Source organism: Hippoglossus stenolepis, chromosome 5 (assembly GCF_022539355.2).
Source record: "Hippoglossus stenolepis isolate QCI-W04-F060 chromosome 5, HSTE1.2, whole genome shotgun sequence".
Lineage (NCBI taxonomy): Eukaryota > Metazoa > Chordata > Actinopteri > Pleuronectiformes > Pleuronectidae > Hippoglossus > Hippoglossus stenolepis.
In genome coordinates this window covers 24,780,043-24,799,470 of record NC_061487.1, presented here as the reverse complement: position 1 = coordinate 24,799,470, position 19,428 = coordinate 24,780,043, and the positions used below count along the sequence as shown (strand labels likewise).

The following is a 19,428-nucleotide window of genomic DNA, read 5'->3' as shown; positions in this document are numbered from 1 at the left end:
TACAAAATATTTTGCATAAAGTTATACATTTCACTGAAGCATTTTGGATGAATATATTTTAAATAAAGAAGTGGTGAGCTATCAGTGGGTTGTTTTTTTTGGACAGACAAATGTAAAACTATTTAAAGACTTAAATAGGGAAATAAGGGAATTAGAGCATTTTACCGTAAAAGTGATTATTTCATTTATTTATACCATCAACATATGATACTTCTCCACCAGGTCTCACACTAATCAAGCAACACGCGCACACGCACACGCACACACAACACACACACACACGACCTCTGCAGAGAGAGAGACAGAAATTAATAAGTCAGAGCATAAAAAAGAAACAGGTAAGAAGCTATGAAACAGAAACAAGGAATGAGAGAGAGAGAGAGAGAGCGAGAAGAGTCAGAGAAACAAGGGTGAGAGAGAAGAGAGAGAGAGTTGAGGAGGAGGCTCTGCTTATCCATTCATAGCACACAGCGATCACTCATGCACAAACACATACAAAATACACAAAGGCCCCACTTCTACCATCTCTGTGCTGCTTCAGCCTGCTAGACTGAGTGCACGCGCACACACAGACACACACACACACACACACAAATCCTACTTTGTCTTCTTTGTGCTGTTAGACTAAGCAGAAACAAAGGTGCAGGTAAGACAGAGGGTCCCTGGGAACATCTCCAACACACACACACGTATGCTTGCATGCAAGTACACACTCTCACTCACACACACACACACACACACACACGACACGCGGCAGGTCCCGGGGAGTCTGACTGTCAATATCAAGTAGAGCGAACAGCTCCCACAATGCCTCAGCACGCCCCAGCCGCAGGACCCAGTGGGGCTCAGCTGACACACCGCTGCATACACACAAGCACACGTAAGCAAGCTGCAGACACAAACGCAGCAGCACGCATCAAGTCTTCACACACACACACACACACACACACACACACACACACACACACACACATATTCACACACACAGTCTTGTCTCCATCACTTCAGAGGAGATTACATTGTCTGATAGTCATTTCCTGAAGTCTTACTCTCACCTTCACTGGAACTTAAACATGACTTCATCTTAGAATGTAATGATTTACAGTATGAGATCATCAACCGTCATCACTGCGATTCGCTGCATGTATCCAGCCCCCCCCCACACCACCCTTAAGAGGATATGTGGTATATATGATGGACGGATGGAGCTTTCTGTCCCCACAACATGACACACACACACACACACACAGAGTAAACACAAACACACACATCCAGCAATCGAAGAGTCAGCAGGATTTTTGAGACTCTTGCATTCCTGAAAATGTCTCCATCTGTTAAATGTTGTGACTTTTAAATGCAACACTGCCAACACTGTCTGTCTGTGTGCCTGTCTGCCTGCCTGTCTGTCTGCCTGTCTGCCTGTCTGTCTGAATCAATTCTCATGAATTGAGAATTTCCTATTAAATGTCTGAGTGGATCCAGATAAATGGAACCAGGAAGTTGTTTTCTCACTTTCTTTAACATGTTGGGTGTTAACCACAGTATGAACCCTTCCAGTTCTATTGTGTAATGCTTCATCTACCACACTCAGTCTCACTTACTTTATCTGATTGGAGATATTAATACTTTTAATGCAAACATTATTCTCGTTTTCAGTTTCATTGGAGCAGTTTGTTTCTCACCGATGAATCGAGCGACAGCACAGACTCAGTTTGAGAGGTTTTCAGGAGAACTTGATAAAATAATTCATCCCTCTCTGCTCTGTCTCACCTTAGGTACGGGTGAAGCCTCGGCCTTCTTTCCTGTTGCGCTGGTTTCGGGGCTGACCTCGGGGTGATCTGTCTGGACGTGACTCTCCAGGTCTTCCAAGGTTTCAAACTTCACCCCACACTCTGGACACCTCAGCCCGACCATGGCCTTCTCCCCCTGCATGTCCCCGGGCGTGGCAGCTCCTCCCTGGTTCGGACTCTGGCCGTTCGTGCCCCTGATTGTATTGAGCATTTGTTTTAGTTTTGACTTTTTTAGTGCGTTCCTAGATGACCAAGAAAACTGCTTCGAATCCCAAATCAAAGTTTCCAAATAGCTAAGAAGAAATGACACCCAGCACCATTCAGCCCAGTGATGCTGCCTGTTGCCTGTGTAACTTAGCAGTTATCAAGGAAATGTTTAAAATGTTGTACTAGAGCAGTATATATGCTATATATGCTACTTAAATGTGTCCAGATTAACACCTCCCACCATCCACAGGGTTTATAAGGAGGCTTCCTACCTGTTCATGCAGCCTGCACAGAGGCCATAAGGCAGGCCGTTGACATCCAGCTTCACCAGCTCCCCTTTGTTCTTGAACTCCTTTAGGCAAAAGGCGCATTTATACAACTTATGCTGCTGCAGGTGCCCGTTAGGGGATGAAGAGGCTGAGCCGTTCCCTCCTATTCCTGCTCCACCTCCTCCTGTCCCGTTTCCACCACCTCCTCCTCCTCCAAGCGTAGAGCCGCTGGAAAGCTTCTGCATGTGGAAGGTGCCGTGGATCTTCAGCTCCAGGGTGGAGGTGACGGTCTGCATGCAGACGACACAGCGGAAGCCGGTGAGGGAGTTCCGAAGGTCAGGATGCATCTGGCAATGCTCTATAAACTCCTCCTCACTCTGCAGGGGCATTTTACAGATTCGACAGGTTCCTGTGTCCAGGCTCTTACTATGGGTCACCTGGAGAGAGGGGGCACACACAGGAATCATCAATATGAAAAGACAGGTAAAAGTACAAAAGGTCTCTTATCAAAGCATAGAAAGAAGAATAAAATAATCAATATGCTGGTAGAGGAAGCCCTTATTTTATTATCGTTATCATTAATCATTGATTTATCAATTAAATCACGATGCTGTAAATATATTAGTCTGTCACAGAATCTTCAGCTGCATTACACAACACTTTCTATTCAAACATTTTCCTGAAGTGTTGTGCAACATAAATTGCGTCTCTGAGGACAATTAAAATTTTTTCTGATCCAAATTTCAAAGCAGCCAAAGAAGTTTCAGGATCAAAAGACAGAAAGCAACAAATCAACACAAGAGAAAAAACAAAAGCGGGTTTTTTCTACCGTGTGAAGCATCCGCACATTATTCACTCTCTCTCTGAGGTACCTTGTGTTCGGTGAGGGTCAGCAGGGAGGGGAAGCGCTCGCCACAGATCGGGCACATGTAGTGTTTTGCGGGGCCGCGGTGCGTCTGAGCGTGCTCACGAAGGCCACTCTCAGAGAAGAACGTTCTGGAACACACGTTGCACTTGTGGTTCCCTTTGATGAAGTCCGCCTTCTTCTTTCGAGAACCTGGTACAAAGTATTACATTTTTGTTTTTACCGTCAAAGAAATATAATAATCATGGAACAAACTGCAAATTGGAGAAAAGTCGTTACTGGCGTCGTCGTCTCCCGGTCGGATGTTGTGGTCACGCAGCCGGTGGTTCTGCAGGAGGGACTCCATTGTGTACGCCGCTCCGCAGATGTCACAGGCGTACATGGGCTCTGAGTTGTCCAGCTCCTCCTCGCCCCCGCTCGCCTCGTGGCTGTTCACCGTATCTCCTCCCTGGGTAGTTCCTCCACTCTTTAGCACCATGTTCTGCAGGTCGGCTTGTTCTGCAGCCACCACCGTTCCTCTCTCAACACCTACTGCGCCTCCATTGCCTCCACTGACTCCTCCTCCTCCTCCTGCACCTCCTCGCTTGGAGGACTGTGCCAGGCCGTTGGGCGTCCCGTTCTGGCTGCTGCTGCTCCCTGTGCCACCTCCGTTGCCGGTGATGGTGCCACCCTCGAAGATGCAGTGCTTCTCCCTCAGGTGTCTTTCTAGCAGGGAGATGGCGTGGAAAGCTTTGCCGCAGAAGCGACACGTGAACTTCTTGCTGTGCGTGGTGATGTGACACTGGAGCTCCACCTCTGTCCCAAACGTCTCCCCGCAGAAGATGCACTTTCGGGGTTTGAGTCCTGTGAGACAAACATTCAGGATTAAGATTCAAATAAACGCTGCACAATCTCTTTCTTTTGTTTTCTTTGGTAAATGTTGACTCCTGCTTGTTTTTATTATATTTTCCTTCTATTTCATCGTCAATTTTACTTCTTTTCATCAAACTTTGCCACGATCCAAAGAAAAGGTGTACCGTACCTGCTCCGAGCCCCCCCGGGAGGCCTGACCTCTGACCCAGGTGGTTATGCTTGACGTGGATCTGAAGATCTGCCTCTTTCCTGAAGTCCCAGGCACAGGCTGTGCAGCGGAACAGCTTCTTCTCGTTGCTGTGCTTCACTGCCAAATGCACCTGGAAGACAGAGAAAGAAGCAATTCAAGATAATTAACTCATGTTTCCATGTATCTACCAAACCAATTTCTCCTTTCTGTGTTCTTTGTAAAAATAAAAAACAAAAATCGGATTCACCTGTATGGAGACCTTGGAGTCAAACACCTCCTGGCAGAGCGTGCAGTGATAGAGCACAAACGTGTGCATGTCCAGCAGGTGTTTCTGCAGGTCGTCGACGGAGGAGAACTGTTTATCGCAGCTCTCGCACACATACTGGGTTGATGTTGTGGTGTAGTGCACCGTCAGGTGCTGAAGCAATGCATCCTGGGATTCAAAGTCCTCCTTGCTGCACTGGGGGCAGGACTGGCGCCGCAGCAGCATTTCCAGGTGCGACTTCAGGTGGGCCTGGAAACCATCAAAGCTGGAAAATCGCAGGTCACACTGGTTGCACGGGTAGTCCCCGTTGCTCCCCATAGAGGGAGTGGAGTCCCCCCCAAGTCTGTGGCGCTTCGGGGAGGAGATCTCCACGTCCGAGGAGGCTGGGCTCAAGTCCGCGACCTTCGCCTGCCGCTTGTTGTTAGCGAGCGGGATGTTCTTGTGGTTCTCCTTTATGTGCTTGGTGAGCTTGAGGAGTGAGCCGAAGATGGGAGAATTGGTGCAGTAAGGGCAGGAGTAAACCTGTACATGGACAACAGCTATTTACTTTCTTTCAGATTATTGTACGTTGACATACATTTGTTATTTCTGAGAGAAGGAGAAAAGAGGAAATATAAAGAAAGGATGACAGAGGAAAGAAAAGAGGCAAACACGAGCACAGGCCATAAATTATAATCACCAGCATAAAAAGTGTCTTATTGATATTTGAAGACAAAGTTTATGAGAACAGAGAAATCATATATAAAATATGCAAATAAAAGGAAGAGTTTTTTCTTTTTTTTGTCAATATAATTGTTACCCAGCACCTGTGGCGAAAAACCAGGATATTAACTGTCTGCAACTCCCATCTGATTCCAATTATGTTTTGAGCACAGCATGAACCATGGGGTCCGGAGGCGAGATGCACACTCATTCTGCAGACTCATTAACTGCAGCCTCAGCTTCAACACGTGATGAGACAGGTGCAGCAGCTCCATTATATTCACCTCTTATCAACTCTGATCCACAGGTTGTTGTGAATAACCTACACTAACTCACCTCCATGAAGGACTGAGACGCAGACTGCAGAACGGGAGACTCCAGTTTGGCCACGGATCCTCCAGACAGTCCTCCGCCCCCGAGAGCTGAGGAGCAGTGCGTCTGCTGAATGTGCTCCGTCAGTGACGACTCTGTCAGGAATCCCATGGAGCACTGGTTGCAGAAGAACGCGTGGTTCCCTTCTGGGATGGAAGAGGTGAGTTAGATCGTACCCTGATCGACGCTCACATTTTGTTGAGGAGGAGTGAAACATACCTAAAGTGGTGGATCCTGCCACGATCCCACCGGGCAGGCAGTGGGACACTCGGATGTGCTCTTGCAGGGAGTTGATGTCCCCGAACATGTCCGGACAGTAGTTGCAGTGGAACGCTGTGACGTTAGTGAACTGCAGCAGAGGAAAAGCTGCCGGCGCTGTGTTGACGGTGCCGCCGCTGGCCCGGTGAGCCTTGCGCACATGTTCGTTGAGATTGTAGAGTGTTGGCAGGGTGTCCAGGCAGAGCTGACACGTGTGGCTCTGCTGCGGCTTATCTGCATGGATGGTCTTCAAATGGATCTCCAACACCGCCAGACTGTGGAAGTCTCTTTTTGAGCAGTAAGGGCAAGAGTACGTTAATTTACTCCAATTCAATCCTCCACCTGTAGAGATGGAGAGATGAAGAACTGCGTGTTTAGGAAAACACAGAGACGTGTATGAACTGGTTGAACTCTGTAGATGAGTGACTGTCCTACCTCCAGCTTGATGAACCAGGCTTATCCCAATCTCTTCCACCGTGTCGGTGCCTCTTCTCCGTCCTCGCTCACTGACCTGGATGGGTTTTAGCGTAGAGTCCGGTGTGGACCCTCTCTCCAGGCTGGCGCTGGAGTCTGGAGTGGCTGAGCTCATTGAGGCCACGCTGCCCAGCGCGGGGTCGGGGCTGGCAGCGCTGTGATTGGAGGAGTCCGGCTGGCGATGGCTGTCGAGGTGGCAGTAGACGTCCTCCACAGACGGGAACTGCTCCGAACACACTGGACATCTGGGGAAACGGAGCATTTAAGTTCAATTACAGCGTTTTACATTAATTAAAAATCAGAGGTTCGATAAAGAGGAGAAGCTCGGCAGTACTTGTGTTTGCGGTTGGCATGCTGTGTTTCAATATGTGTGAGGAGAGAAGCCTCGTCGAGAAAGATCTCCGGACAGTGGATGCATTGCAAGTCGGCTCTGTCCGACAGCTGGGGGTGTCTGGTCAGGACGTGTTTCTCCAGCTCGTCCGTCTGGCTGAACGTCTCCTCGCAGTAATCACACATATACAGGTCCTGGTCCAGGTCAATGTCTACTCCTCCCTTCTTGCCTCCGTCCCTCTCGCTCCTCAGTGCAAGATGCTCTCTGTTCTTGCGGTGAGCCTGAGAAAATAGTCAGGAAGGTGTTGTAAAATACAAAAGGTGTTTCATACGACGGCAGTAAGCTGTGTCTCATTGACAGTTTTTCCTCTGAATCAACTCACCTGCATGTGGCTCTGCAGCGACGAGGTGGAGGAGAAGCCGCGCTTGCACACGCTGCACTTAAAAGGTTTGCTGGAGCTGAAGGTTTGAATTAGAAAAATAAAATTAGTAAGAAATCAGACTCACAAAAATCAAGCAAGACTCTAAAGATATTTTAAGAGCAGATTTCATGGTGACGAGATGAGAGGCAGTGACCTGTGCGTCTTGAGGTGGATCTTCAGGTGATCAGAGCGAGAGAACGCAGCTTCACACTCCTGACAACTGTACTTCTTGTCTCCTGAAGACAGACAGAGGCGGCAGCGGCAGAGAAAAGCTTCATCAGGGATAAAACAAATATCCGACACAGCTAGAACCCACAGACCAAAACTCACACGACTCATTCTGAGGTTTGGTGATACAACAACATCGAGTCTTTACTGATTAGAACCAGTCGGGAAGTAAATGCACCAAATTTCCAAACACTGTGGACTTGGTGGTGTTACCTGTGTGGAGTTTGACGTGTCGGTCTCTGCTCCTCTTGTGTTTGAACAGGCGGCTGCAGAAGGTGCACTTGAACGGCAGCTTGTCGCTGTGGATCTGCTCGTGACGCTTTAGGTAGCTCAGACGACTGCAGGGAGGGATGATGACAAACACTCGTTATGTGAAGACTCATGACAGCAAATATTACACTTATTATTTTATTTTGGTGGTAATTTAAAGGGTAAAATAACCGAAAGCAACAAGAGCAAACATTCTTACCAAAATAAATAAAAGTAGATCATTTATTTAAAAGAAAGAAAGAGAGAAACACATTCCCTGCTGCCAGTCATCTGGTCACTTCACAGGAACACATAGGAACAAAGAGTCGTGTGGAAAATGACGACGATGACTTCATGGTGTGTGTGACAGCTGTTCTTAAAGTGGGTCTCGCGTTACTCCCTGGAGACGCACATGAGAAATGTATTCACCTCATTCTTTTTACGGTTTGCCTTGGTGGCCCATGTTACCATGGCAATATTGAGAATACAGTGTATTTACGTACTTATTGATATTCATGAGAGGAATGAAACTAAACAGCCAACTATGGCATCGGTGTAATTGTGCACGACACAAAGTGCGTGTCAGTGCACCAAGTTGACGTCTGCAGCAAACGTGCGAGTTTGATACCTGAAGGACTTGTCACAGAACTGGCAGGGGTACGGCAGACCGGCGCCTCCTTCCTCCTCGCCACCGGTGGCCATGCCGAGGTCGCAGCAGCCGTCGGGCATCTGAGAGGGCGAGGCCACGTCTTTGCTGGAGGGAGAGGACGGCACCCAGGACAGTCCTGCTGGGTCATCTTCACCGTCTGACGAGAGAGGGAGGCAGACACGGAAAATGTAAAAGGGATATATTCAAATCGTCTGCAGATAAATGGATAAAAAACACACAGATGCGGTTTGTTCTGTGCGCCGCTGCAGGTTTATAAAAGGAGACAGGTGAGCGCAGAAAGACAAACTGGGGGTAAAACCTGCAGCATTACAATGATTAAGAAGTTGCACGTCTCTTGGAAGGTAAAAGGCGAGAGAGGCGGCCTGTGGGAGTTCAAATGGGAGAAAAAAGAGGATATATACAGAAAAACAAACACATTTATCCCGGTTCCACACAAGAATACAGAGGATGGCAGAGATAAAGGGAGAATAGAACAGAAGAGAGAAAGAGAGAGAGAGACTCCGGTAGCAGCAACATCTAAATAGAAAGCTCCAAGAACTATGTATCCCCGGCGGAGCCCAGAAATAAGGACAGAGTGTATTTTCTCTCCGTTCATCCTCCCTCTGCAGCCATCCCTCGCTCCATCCCTCCCCTCGCCTCCCCTCCCCTCCTATCCCTCCATCCCTCCCCGAGGACCATAGATCCGCCTCATCATATTTTCATTAGGGCCCAGGCAGATTGAAATGTTGGAAAAGCGATTAGGAGATGTGGAGAGCGGAGCGGAAAGATGGCGATATTCACTCCCTTTATCTGTCAAACATAGGAGATTATGCATTGCTCTTTTCCTTCCTCCACCCCCCCTTCCTCTCTCTCTCTCCCTCTCTTTTTTTCTCCTACTGTGTAGTCTGGCACAGAGGCGACAGAAAGGCCATGACTCCTTTAATAGACACTTCAGAATGGATTGGAGGCGACAAAGGAGGGGGCTGAATAATGCTTGATATTGTTCTGTTCGTCTTTGTGCTCCTCTGTGAAGCGGCACAGTGAGGCCATTTAGTGTTTGCCTGGAAAATGTAAAGGCGAGAGGAGTTGAGAGGAAAAGGGGGAGGCCGGGTTTTCTTTTTGCTTTTATCTGATATCTGTATCAACCGGGGGCCGGCGACTAATCAGAGAGACAAACTGGAGGAGGAGCGAGACGGCACGACGAGTGGGGAAAGTTCGAGGTGACTTGTGCCAACACAGACGTATGTCCAGAAGAGAAGCTTCTCCTGGTAATTTTAGAAACCTCTCCAAAGCACACAACGTTTTACCTCAGCCAACTCCTACCACAATCCTTACTGTGTGTGTGTGTGTGTGTGTGTGTGTGTGTGTGTGTGTGTGTGTGTGTGTGTGTGTGTGTGTGTAGTCTACTGTGTATTACGCCTCGCAGAGAGGGGGTGGAAAACAGATTCTTGTGATGAATCGATCACCAGGAAGATGTAGGCACTGGGATGAGCAAATAGAACTCTGCAGGGGGGTTTTGGTTTTAAAAAAAAAAAACACACACACACACACACAATGTAAAAGCATGAATTATAAATTTGACTGAAAGCAAGTAGGGAAAATAAAGAGGCTTGAGAAAATATAAGGAATAGAGATATCAACATGGAGCCTAACAGTAAGAGACAGAGAGAGATGATGAAAGAGAGAGAGACAGATGGAGGAGAAGCAGAATGAAACCTATAGGATGTGGCTGAACCCTCGTCTGTGGTCGCTCTGTGAAATTTAGGACCCGATAGGACCAAGAAGGAACAATCACTCCACTACACCAAGTCGTCCTGTCCACTGGGGGAAGACGTCTGTGGACCAGGACCAGAGGAAGTGAGGTCAAACTCCAGGATAGGGTGAATTCCACCTTCTGCAAAGCAGCACACGTCCTCATTGTTCTTAGTTTCTTTACTTTTTTATTGTTTAACGTCAGTCCACAGTGTTCGATGTGAATGTGGATCAACTGTTCTCGTCTGCGTTGGTTTGTTTGTTTGCATGACTACCATGAAATGACCCAAATAAGAAAGCCATTAAATCTGGGAGGATCCACATTGTGCGATAGGACCTTTTCCAATATTGATTTCTCAGAGAATTGATGAATGGATCTTGATGAAAATATCTATGAGTGCAGTGTGCAGGTGAAAATCCAGATCTAGTGAATTCCAATCTGGTTTCACAAGGGGACTGTCAATGTAAACACTCACATCATCCATCATGTGTTTAGACTCTCCTCTGTCATAATTACCCTCAAACAAGCTGAAGCAGCTTTACAGAGAAACAGAAACACGTCTTTTATGTGCTATTGATTTTTCTGCCTCACAACATTGCTTCATCGTAAGGAAGAAATCATTCCACTCCATGGAAGTGACATCTACACACGTCTGAATCCGATGGCACCAAACAGGAATCCAATAGTAAATAGAGCATCTATATGGGTTAAGGCTGGTGGTGTTAGTGCATCTATAAGACATCCAGTCACCCACTGCTGTTCTCTCAACAGGATACAAGTCTTTTTGTTTAGCCTGAGAAAGACCTTTTGAGTTTTACCCAAACCAAAATGTTCAAGCAAAGAAAAGAGAAACGACAACAGCATGTTAGAAAAAGAAAAGAAGAGGAAAAGAGTAAACGAACCCCAGTAAAAACAGTGCTGGTCCGAACACATGTGGACCATTATGTGGAAAACCAGTACCAGTAAATTGAATGGCAACGTTTCAGGAGGTGGGGAAGTGGAGCGAGGGAAAGAAAAAGAGACATTGAACAAGACACAGATTCAGTCAGTGCAAGAGGGAGAAATCACTTTTTGAGGGAGGGGATGGAGGGGTGTTGAGAAAGAAGGGGAGGAGAGATTAGCGTCATTAAAGAGCCCTAATCCTCTGACTAGCGTGGCTGGCGCTAAAATGGAGGATCACACGGCTTTTTAACGGCGCCTTTGTCAGCCGGGCGCGAGGGGACCTGGCAAGACAAGGCCGGACGGCAAACTGGGAGAAGCTGGAGGATGGGGAGGGGGGAGCGGAGAAAATTTCAATGAAAAGTTAAATTAGAGAAGAATCCTCGAGAGGAGAGGAGATGAGCAGGATGGATGAAGGGGGGAGGTGGGGGGGAGGGGTGATTGGAGGAAAAACAGAGGGAGAAAGAGAAGTTGGGGGAAAAGAAAGGAGGAACAGGCAGGAGCAGGCGGACGCCAGCACACGCTGTTCCTACCCCCGTCTCCTCCTCCATTCTGTTCTTCTCCGGCGGACGGGAAACGAACGAGAGGAGCGGAGCGGAGTACCACAGGGCCCCAGCCGCTCCACTCCCGCTTTATCTCTCACTCTACAGTCTTCTCCTTTCCCGTCCATTCCCTCTACCCTTCATCCCTCCCTCTGTCCCCAGCAGTCCCTCTACTCTTCTGTCTTCATCTCTCTTCCTCCACCTCCCTCCCTCGCTCCCTCCCTCCGTCAGCTTTCATGTTGTTACTCATTATAGCGCCTACATCTCTCCCTCCGTCCCACTGTCTCTCTCCGACAGTTTTTCCCCTACTGATGTTGGCCTTCACCCCCGTGTCTGGGCCTGGACGGGACTATAGGGGGGAGAGGGGGGTGGGAAGGGGCGGCTGTTCCAGATGGACGGACTCTGAACTCCAGAGGAGGGGAAAGAGATGGTGGGATGAAAGAGAAGACGGGAGAGGAGAGGAACGTAAGGTTTTGTGAAAAGAAATTGAAAAGACCAGAGAGGACTTGAACAGACCTGAAACAACACACACACACACACACACACAGACAGACACACACACACACACACAAACAAACAACACACACACTCCCTGCGTCTCTCTCTAATAGGCCCGACAGTGTGGCAACGTGTGGAGGACGCAGCCTTGGTGAAACACTCTAATGAAGAGACACACACGCTGATCAATCTCTCTTTATGTTTCTTCCTCCCCCGTCTACTCTCCCCCAGCTACTCAAACTCCGTAACTTTGTCATGACTGTCACACTGAGGGGAAAATATATCAAAGCAGGCGAGTTTACAAGAAAGTGCTCCGAATAAATTAAACTTAATTTAAATTTTTTAGCTTCAGCGATATTTGAAACGTTGCGATCCAAATTCTTGTTGGTGCGAAAAAGTGACAAACTGGAGTTGAAGACTCAAACGGCCTGACACGGTATCGACACCCAGGAACACGAGTTCAATTAGCTCGCTCTGGATAACAGCGTCGGCTAAACGCCTGAAATGGAAACACAATCTCTCCGTCTCTCGCTCTTCTGTTGGCTTTGATGTTTGAATTAAAGCGGCTCAGCTGATCGCAGCACGAGGAGTGTTCGGGCTCCCAGAGCAGCGGCAGCGAGAGGCAAAACGCCGTCAACGCTCAGATACACGCAGAAAAATACACGGTACACATTAACCACGAATAACACGCAACACGACGGGTTAAACGTGAGAGTAACGTGAATAATAAAGTGTGATTTCATAAAAGTGTCAAACATGCCAACACAAAATATGTTGTCAAACTAAACCGTTATGTAAGTCGGTTCCGGAAATATGTGTTTCAGGAAATATCCGAGGCTAAACGAACGTGTTCACCGTGCGTTTCGCTGTGTACCTGCTTTAATCCACCTTTCAGCCTCTCTTTCTCTCCCCCACCTCCCCTTCCCGCTCCCTCACTTCCACCCCCTCCTCGCCCCCATCTGACTATGAAACTCTCCTTTCCACCTTTCTGCTTGGCCATCAGCCCAGACCTGCACCTTTCCCAGCGAGACCCCCGCTGACCTCCATCCCTCTCTTGCTTCATCCCTTCTTCCACTGCTCCCCAGGCCCCCTCCGATGGCCCCAGGCTGCCCCAGGCGTGCGCGCACACACACACAAAATCACACACACACACACACACACACACAGCCCCAGACTCACAATAGGGGGCAGAAAAACAACTTCCACCCTTGGCTCACTCTGGGCAGCCCAGCACACACTCCTGCTCTCCCTCTCACTCACACACACACACAGAGAGAGGCACACATGCAAACACACAGACTAACACAATTAAGAGTCAAATTCAATATCCAATACTATGTGAAGGGTAATGAAAAACTGACCTGACAAACACTTCGTTGTCATCATCTCTCCACCTCCACTTTTATTTTTGTAAAGAACATCCTGTGGGTTAAGATAATAGCAAGGGGAGCCGCCTGAATCTAGTTACGTTCCACTAATAAATTGCATGATTTGTGTTTTAAAGAGTAAGAGCCAGTTATTACTTTACTGTGTTGTACTTGGATGAAGCAGTCCAAAACAATGAAGTAATGAACCCCTCACTGTCTGAACAACTGCTGCCATTACACCCGAAGATTTTCACAATTACTAAACAGAGGGAGCTGAGATAGCAGGACAGGAGAATACAAAAAAAAAAAAAAGAGTTGGCATGGCAACCGATAAGCTTACTGGCTGCCGTGCATTATGGGAATTGCACAGTGGGAAAGTTAATTTGGACCAGTCAGAGTGTTTGGCTGAAACTACCTGTTGTGTGCATGGAAAAGAAATAAATCTGCTGCAGAGAATAAAGAGAAACACTGATGCATTTTTATACAGAGAAAATGTCTTCATGTGCATAAATGTCCAACTTAATCTGTTGGGAGATTAATGTTTACATTTGTTTTCAGGCTTGAGTCTATTCAGACGTTTATTAGGAGGATGGAAGAAGTGGTGTTTAAATAAATGTTTTTGACAAGAGAAAGTAAGTTTTCTTGAATGGATGATGTAACACACTAGTTGTTTTAACTCAGAGGATCAAGTTAAAACAACAACAGATCATTAAATGAACAACTCGTTTAACTTAACTTTGTAAGTTTAAAAAGGAGCTAATCTTTCAACTGAGCATTTAACTTGCATATCATAAGTGACCCGTTTCTGTCCTTGTGGGGACATTTAGATGTCATCAGATAATAAACATGGCCCACACACACAAGTCTGTAAAATGCATCTACAACATGGTTCGGTTAACTGGGTGCAGGAGTTCACACGTATGCACATGTCCTGCGTTTCGAGGACCCACAGTCCTTTGACGCTGTCCTTGTAGCTCACATGGGAGCCAGTCTGTTGGGACAAAACACACACACACACACACAAACACACAATCATACCCATATGTGCCACAGTGAGGACAGATAGAAAGGACGATACAGCAGTCTGTCCGGGCTTGAGCCCTTGAGGACACGATGGATGGACACACACCCACACACTCTCTCACACACACACACACACACACACACACACACACACACACACACACACACACACACACACACACACACACACACACACACACACACACACACACACAGACTCTCTCACACACACACACACACACACACACTCAGCAGGCTGTGGGGACCCTCACCTTCTGCCCTGGGAATGGATCCGGCTGCTTTGGACGCTTTTGGGCGCCAACTGCTCCATATGGGCAGTGTGTGTTTGTGTGTGTGTTTGGGGGCAGAAGGTTAGGGGCAGGGGGCTAAGGATGGGGGTGTTGGACAGCGAGCGGACAGATGACGAGTTTGTCTCTGCCACACAGCGAAATATACCGTGTACAAGCAACATAGAAGCTCAATGTTAAAAACAAGGTTAGGACAAGTTATAGAATTAATAACAACTTCAGACTCATTAAGAACTTGTTTACAGGACCAGAGGTTCCACTTAGTCGAGTAAACAGTCAGCTGTTGGATAGACAACACAGCTATTGTTAAAAAATAGATGTAAATATCATGTTGTGCACTTTGCAAGGAGAAAAATGCAAGAAAAGATTCTCACTACAACTTTTCTATTTGGGATTATTGGGAATTTCATGGCAGATAAAATTGCTTGATATGAACTTTCTCACATATCGTATCATAACATATCTGCGTTAATCTTTGCCAATAGACGCTGAGTAATACTGAAAATACTCTATATTCTACAGGATAAACTATATTTAGATGGTGTGTGTTTACGTTACCACTTTACGTGAAACAATTTATTTTCTTTAGTCGTGTTTTATATATTTTAACTGTAAAGCATCAATTACATTTAGTTTTCATTAGGGTGTGAAAATTACGTTTTAGATATTAATGCCAAATTAATTTTAAAAAAAGATTATGTTCTTATCAGCCGATAAATTGGTCTCTAAAAATAAATATCTTAGGGGAAAACCACACACCTCTGTGATATTCCACATCTTTAAAGGATTCACTGCTGAGCACTGAAAATACGCAAAGCTCAGTAAAACTGTCACCAATCATAAATCGTTGCTGGTAATTAAGTTGCGTATTGGTAATAATGTCATTTATATATTATACTACAAAATGTTTCCATGCTTCCACAAATCCAGAAGACGTGGACATAACAACACACACAGTCTGTCTCTCTCTCACACACACACAAACATACACCATGTGGTAGAGGAGGGCTGGCATCTGCTTCCTCTTACTCGTCCTCTTCCCTCTCTTACTCATCCTCTCTCTTCTCAAAGTCTTTTTTAAGTCTCCACATCTCGATTTCCTCTGAACATTTACCTCCTCTTTTTCTTACCTCCATTCAAAACACATAGAACTCATCACTTAAACCATGAGGGTCACTGCTCATGGTTCCAAATCCTCGTCTCTCTCTCTCTCTCTCTCTCTCTCCTCCACCGTCTCTGTCCATCTCTTCTCTCTGTGCTGTTTGTTCGCTCAGAAATGAGAACCAGCTGTCAGGCAGAGCGTTGGATAAACAACAACACCATGCCAACACACACATACAGTACACCGCATATGCACACATGCTTACTGGAAGTCGACACACACACACACACACACACACAGACAGACACACACATACATACATGGTGGTGTGGTCCCATTGTGTGCAAGCCGGCGGCTGTATCATCTATTTATAAGAATGAGGTTTGGTGGAAGACTGCTCACTAACCTAGAAACACATTCACCTGAGTCACGCACACACACACACACACACACTTCTCATACCTTCACTAAAGCACACACACACACACACTTATTACGCACAAAAGGAGGCCCTTGGATGTTTACTGAAATACCCACAGAAGTACTCACAGAACTGCAATAATCCACATACAGTTATGAATAATAACAGCTGAGTTATATTTCAGAGGTGTTAGTGCCACCTTGTGAATAATAACAGATAATTAGCATTTAGCAAGACCCTCGTATAAGATCGTGTGTGCATTCATCATTCAAACAAACTGCATCCACTACAACTGGATGTGATTGATCTGATGATGTATCAACAATATTACTCACACGCTCTCTCACACACACACACACACACACACACACACACAGACACACACAAGTCCTCCCACACTCACCTACGCATACGTGGGACCTATAAATAAGTGATGTAGGCAGCTGGTGCTCGCTGTTCAAAACATAACACAGTGTTAACACATATATAAACTGGTAAACAAACAAAACAATTATTTTTATATGCAGTACAAATACTAATAACCACACTACCCACTTTCAGGGATATAAGCGGCCCGGGAGGTAGATGTGAGGAAAGACGGAGAGAGCAGGAGAGGAAACGAGGGAGAGAGAGAGAGAGAGATAGATGGGGAGAGAGGCTCCTCGAGTCCCGTGGGAGAATGATGGAGGGGGGTCCTGTGCCCAGGGGAAGAGCAAGAGCAAGCTGCGAGAGGCGGGTACCTCCTGCCCACCGCTCCCCTTCACTCCCTTCCCTTCTGGAGGACGGGATTCTGAACAGCCCCCTACTCACAACTCCCAAAAAAAAACCATGAGAGGAATACATGCACACACACTCACACACAACCTCACACACACACACACACACCGACGAGAAGTCCCCATGGGAGGAGCAGAGCAGTGCAGAACACCTGGACCTGCCATTAGTGACACACTCAGGGATTAGAGGCACAGACGGCACGAGAGATGGAGAGAGAGAGAATGCACACTGGGATAGACACACACACATACACACACACACACACACACACACACTATATTCAGAATGAAATGAAAGTGCATGAACACACGCACACACAAGCACTGACAAATGTCAACTCAACCAAAATGAGGATGCGGAAATATTAAGCAACATTCAGATTCAATTTATAGACTCATTTGCTATTGTGGCATTTGTAAATGGTGAAATCTGTGTGTGTGTGTGTGTGTGTGTGTGTGTGTGTGTGTGTGTGTGTGTGTGTGTGTGTGTGTGTGTGTGTGTGTGTGTATGAGAGAGAGAGAGATTTAACTTGATGTTTGACACCTCACACACTCAACAATTGGCTTTTTTCTTCTGTAGTTCAGTCATAAAAATGCAAACAGACAAAGAGACATACGGTACAAGCACGCACACACACACACACACACACACACACACACACACACACACACACACACACACACACACACACACACACACACACACACACACACACACACACACACACACACACACACACACACACACACACACACACACACACAACCTCAGGTCAGAAAGGGAATAATCCCCAAGTATCAAGTTCAGAGTGACAGTGGAGAAGGAGAGGTTTTCAAAATAAACCATCCAGAAAAGAGGCTCCTGTGCGAATTAAAGACCACACACTGGCTGCAACAAAGAGCGGCGCTCAGACACACACAGGGAGGGACGCACACACAGAAACAAAGGTGGATTGGGTAAGAAAAAAGTGTGTGTGTGTCTGTGCGTGTGTGTGTGTGTGTGCTGGTGACATGAAACAGATCAAAGGGGGGGAGAGGTCGGAAGGGCAGAGAGGGAGAAAGACAGAAAGAGAGGCCAGGGGGTCCCGTAATTACAGCCTACATCCGCCAAGCTGAGTGTGTGTGTGTCGGTGTTAGTGTGTGTCGGTGTGTGTGTGTGTGTGTGTGTGAGCATGTGTATAGGTAGCCCAAGAATGGCTGTGGAATGAAGGAGAGTTGTGAGGGGAAATTGCTCTCTTCCACACAAACACACACACACACACGTAACCTCACCACTGTCATCTCCCCCACAGGAAAAAAACAAGAAAGACACACATACAAACACACACACAGATCCAGACAAAACAACACAAATCCTACCTTCATGTGGTCTTTTAATTGGGGGACATTGTTTTGTTTTTTTAACTCGCGCTCTGATTTTTGTATGATTTCAGTTTGTCTGCACTAACGTCCTGTGTTGTTTTCCATGTGTTCTCACTCAGCGCCCACAAACTTTTCCCCGTCATTCTTACATTTTTATGAAATGACCCTGTAAAAATGTCCCAACCAATGGAATGCCAGGTATGACATCGACCAATGAAAACACCGTTTACAGCCGTTTAACCGGTTTAACCAGGTTCAGCACATCACTCACCAGCAAGGATCATATTCTATTTAATTGCTGTATTTTTTTTCTTCACATTTCATTGGTGAAGTCACATTTGCAGAATGGGAACACATCCATGATTGCAGGGGATAATTATGCTTAATCATGTGAACAGCGTTGCTAGGCAACAACGTACAAAAAAGGACACAGACATTCCTAACAGGAAAAAATCGTTAACACATTCTGACACTAGAAAACAACACTTTACAACACTATGACTTTTGAAAGAAATTCAAATAAAACATGCAAATGGTGATTGGACAGTGAAGATTTCATTGGTCAACATCACACCTGGCTTTTTGTTGGCTCAGGGATTTTGACAGGGTTGATTCACTGAAATCTAAAAGTGAGAGCCGGAAGTTTTCTGAATGCAAAGTGAAGAAATAACGCTTTGAATGAGCAATGGACGGGTCATAAAGTCTCTGAGGCACATGTACAATACGTACACATGGGCTCATGCACGGAAAATGTGACACACACACGCACAAACACACACACACGCACAGACACAGGGATCAGGAGTGTCTGTGGTGCAGGGGGGCAGATCAATGGAGACCACTGACTGGGCTGGTCTCCGCAGCAGAAAAGTGGATTGCTCTGGGACACAAACTATTGTACAGCGCCACACTGACTTCAAACACACACTCACACACACACAGACACACACATAGCTGTAGACATGCAGCTGAACATAGACACGCACACACACACACAGAGGCTGACAGAGGACACAGACAGTCTAATAGAGCGGTGAGAGCAGAGAGATGGAAATACCTCTTTGACTGACTGGGGTTCATTGTGCTTTCATGCCTTTGGAGGGGACCCCCCCCCCAGCATCAGCACGGCTAATCTCTTTCTCTTCCTCCCCTTTTGTTTGTCCCTCCATCCCAACCCATGTGCCGGTGAATCCCTCCATCCTCCTCCAGTCTCTC

General features: G+C 46.6%; 1 protein-coding gene across 2 annotated transcripts in view; it reads right to left on the bottom strand.

Moving 5' to 3' along the window:
* The window catches only part of znf423 (zinc finger protein 423), a 137,044-nt gene that overhangs the window by 64,678 nt on the left and 52,938 nt on the right, over positions 1-19,428 (bottom strand). For both annotated transcript variants that reach the window (XM_035157464.2, XM_035157465.2), the window contains exons 4-17: positions 8,102-8,279; positions 7,438-7,562; positions 7,151-7,232; positions 6,958-7,033; positions 6,579-6,856; positions 6,206-6,489; positions 5,732-6,112; positions 5,477-5,658; positions 4,421-4,960; positions 4,153-4,303; positions 3,411-3,974; positions 3,139-3,323; positions 2,270-2,703; positions 1,771-1,984 (exon numbers count right to left, since the gene is read on the bottom strand). In XM_035157464.2, the coding sequence (XP_035013355.2) occupies positions 1,771-1,984; positions 2,270-2,703; positions 3,139-3,323; positions 3,411-3,974; positions 4,153-4,303; positions 4,421-4,960; positions 5,477-5,658; positions 5,732-6,112; positions 6,206-6,489; positions 6,579-6,856; positions 6,958-7,033; positions 7,151-7,232; positions 7,438-7,562; positions 8,102-8,279 (3,674 nt within the window). The remainder of the gene's footprint in view (positions 1-1,770; positions 1,985-2,269; positions 2,704-3,138; positions 3,324-3,410; positions 3,975-4,152; positions 4,304-4,420; positions 4,961-5,476; positions 5,659-5,731; positions 6,113-6,205; positions 6,490-6,578; positions 6,857-6,957; positions 7,034-7,150; positions 7,233-7,437; positions 7,563-8,101; positions 8,280-19,428) is intronic.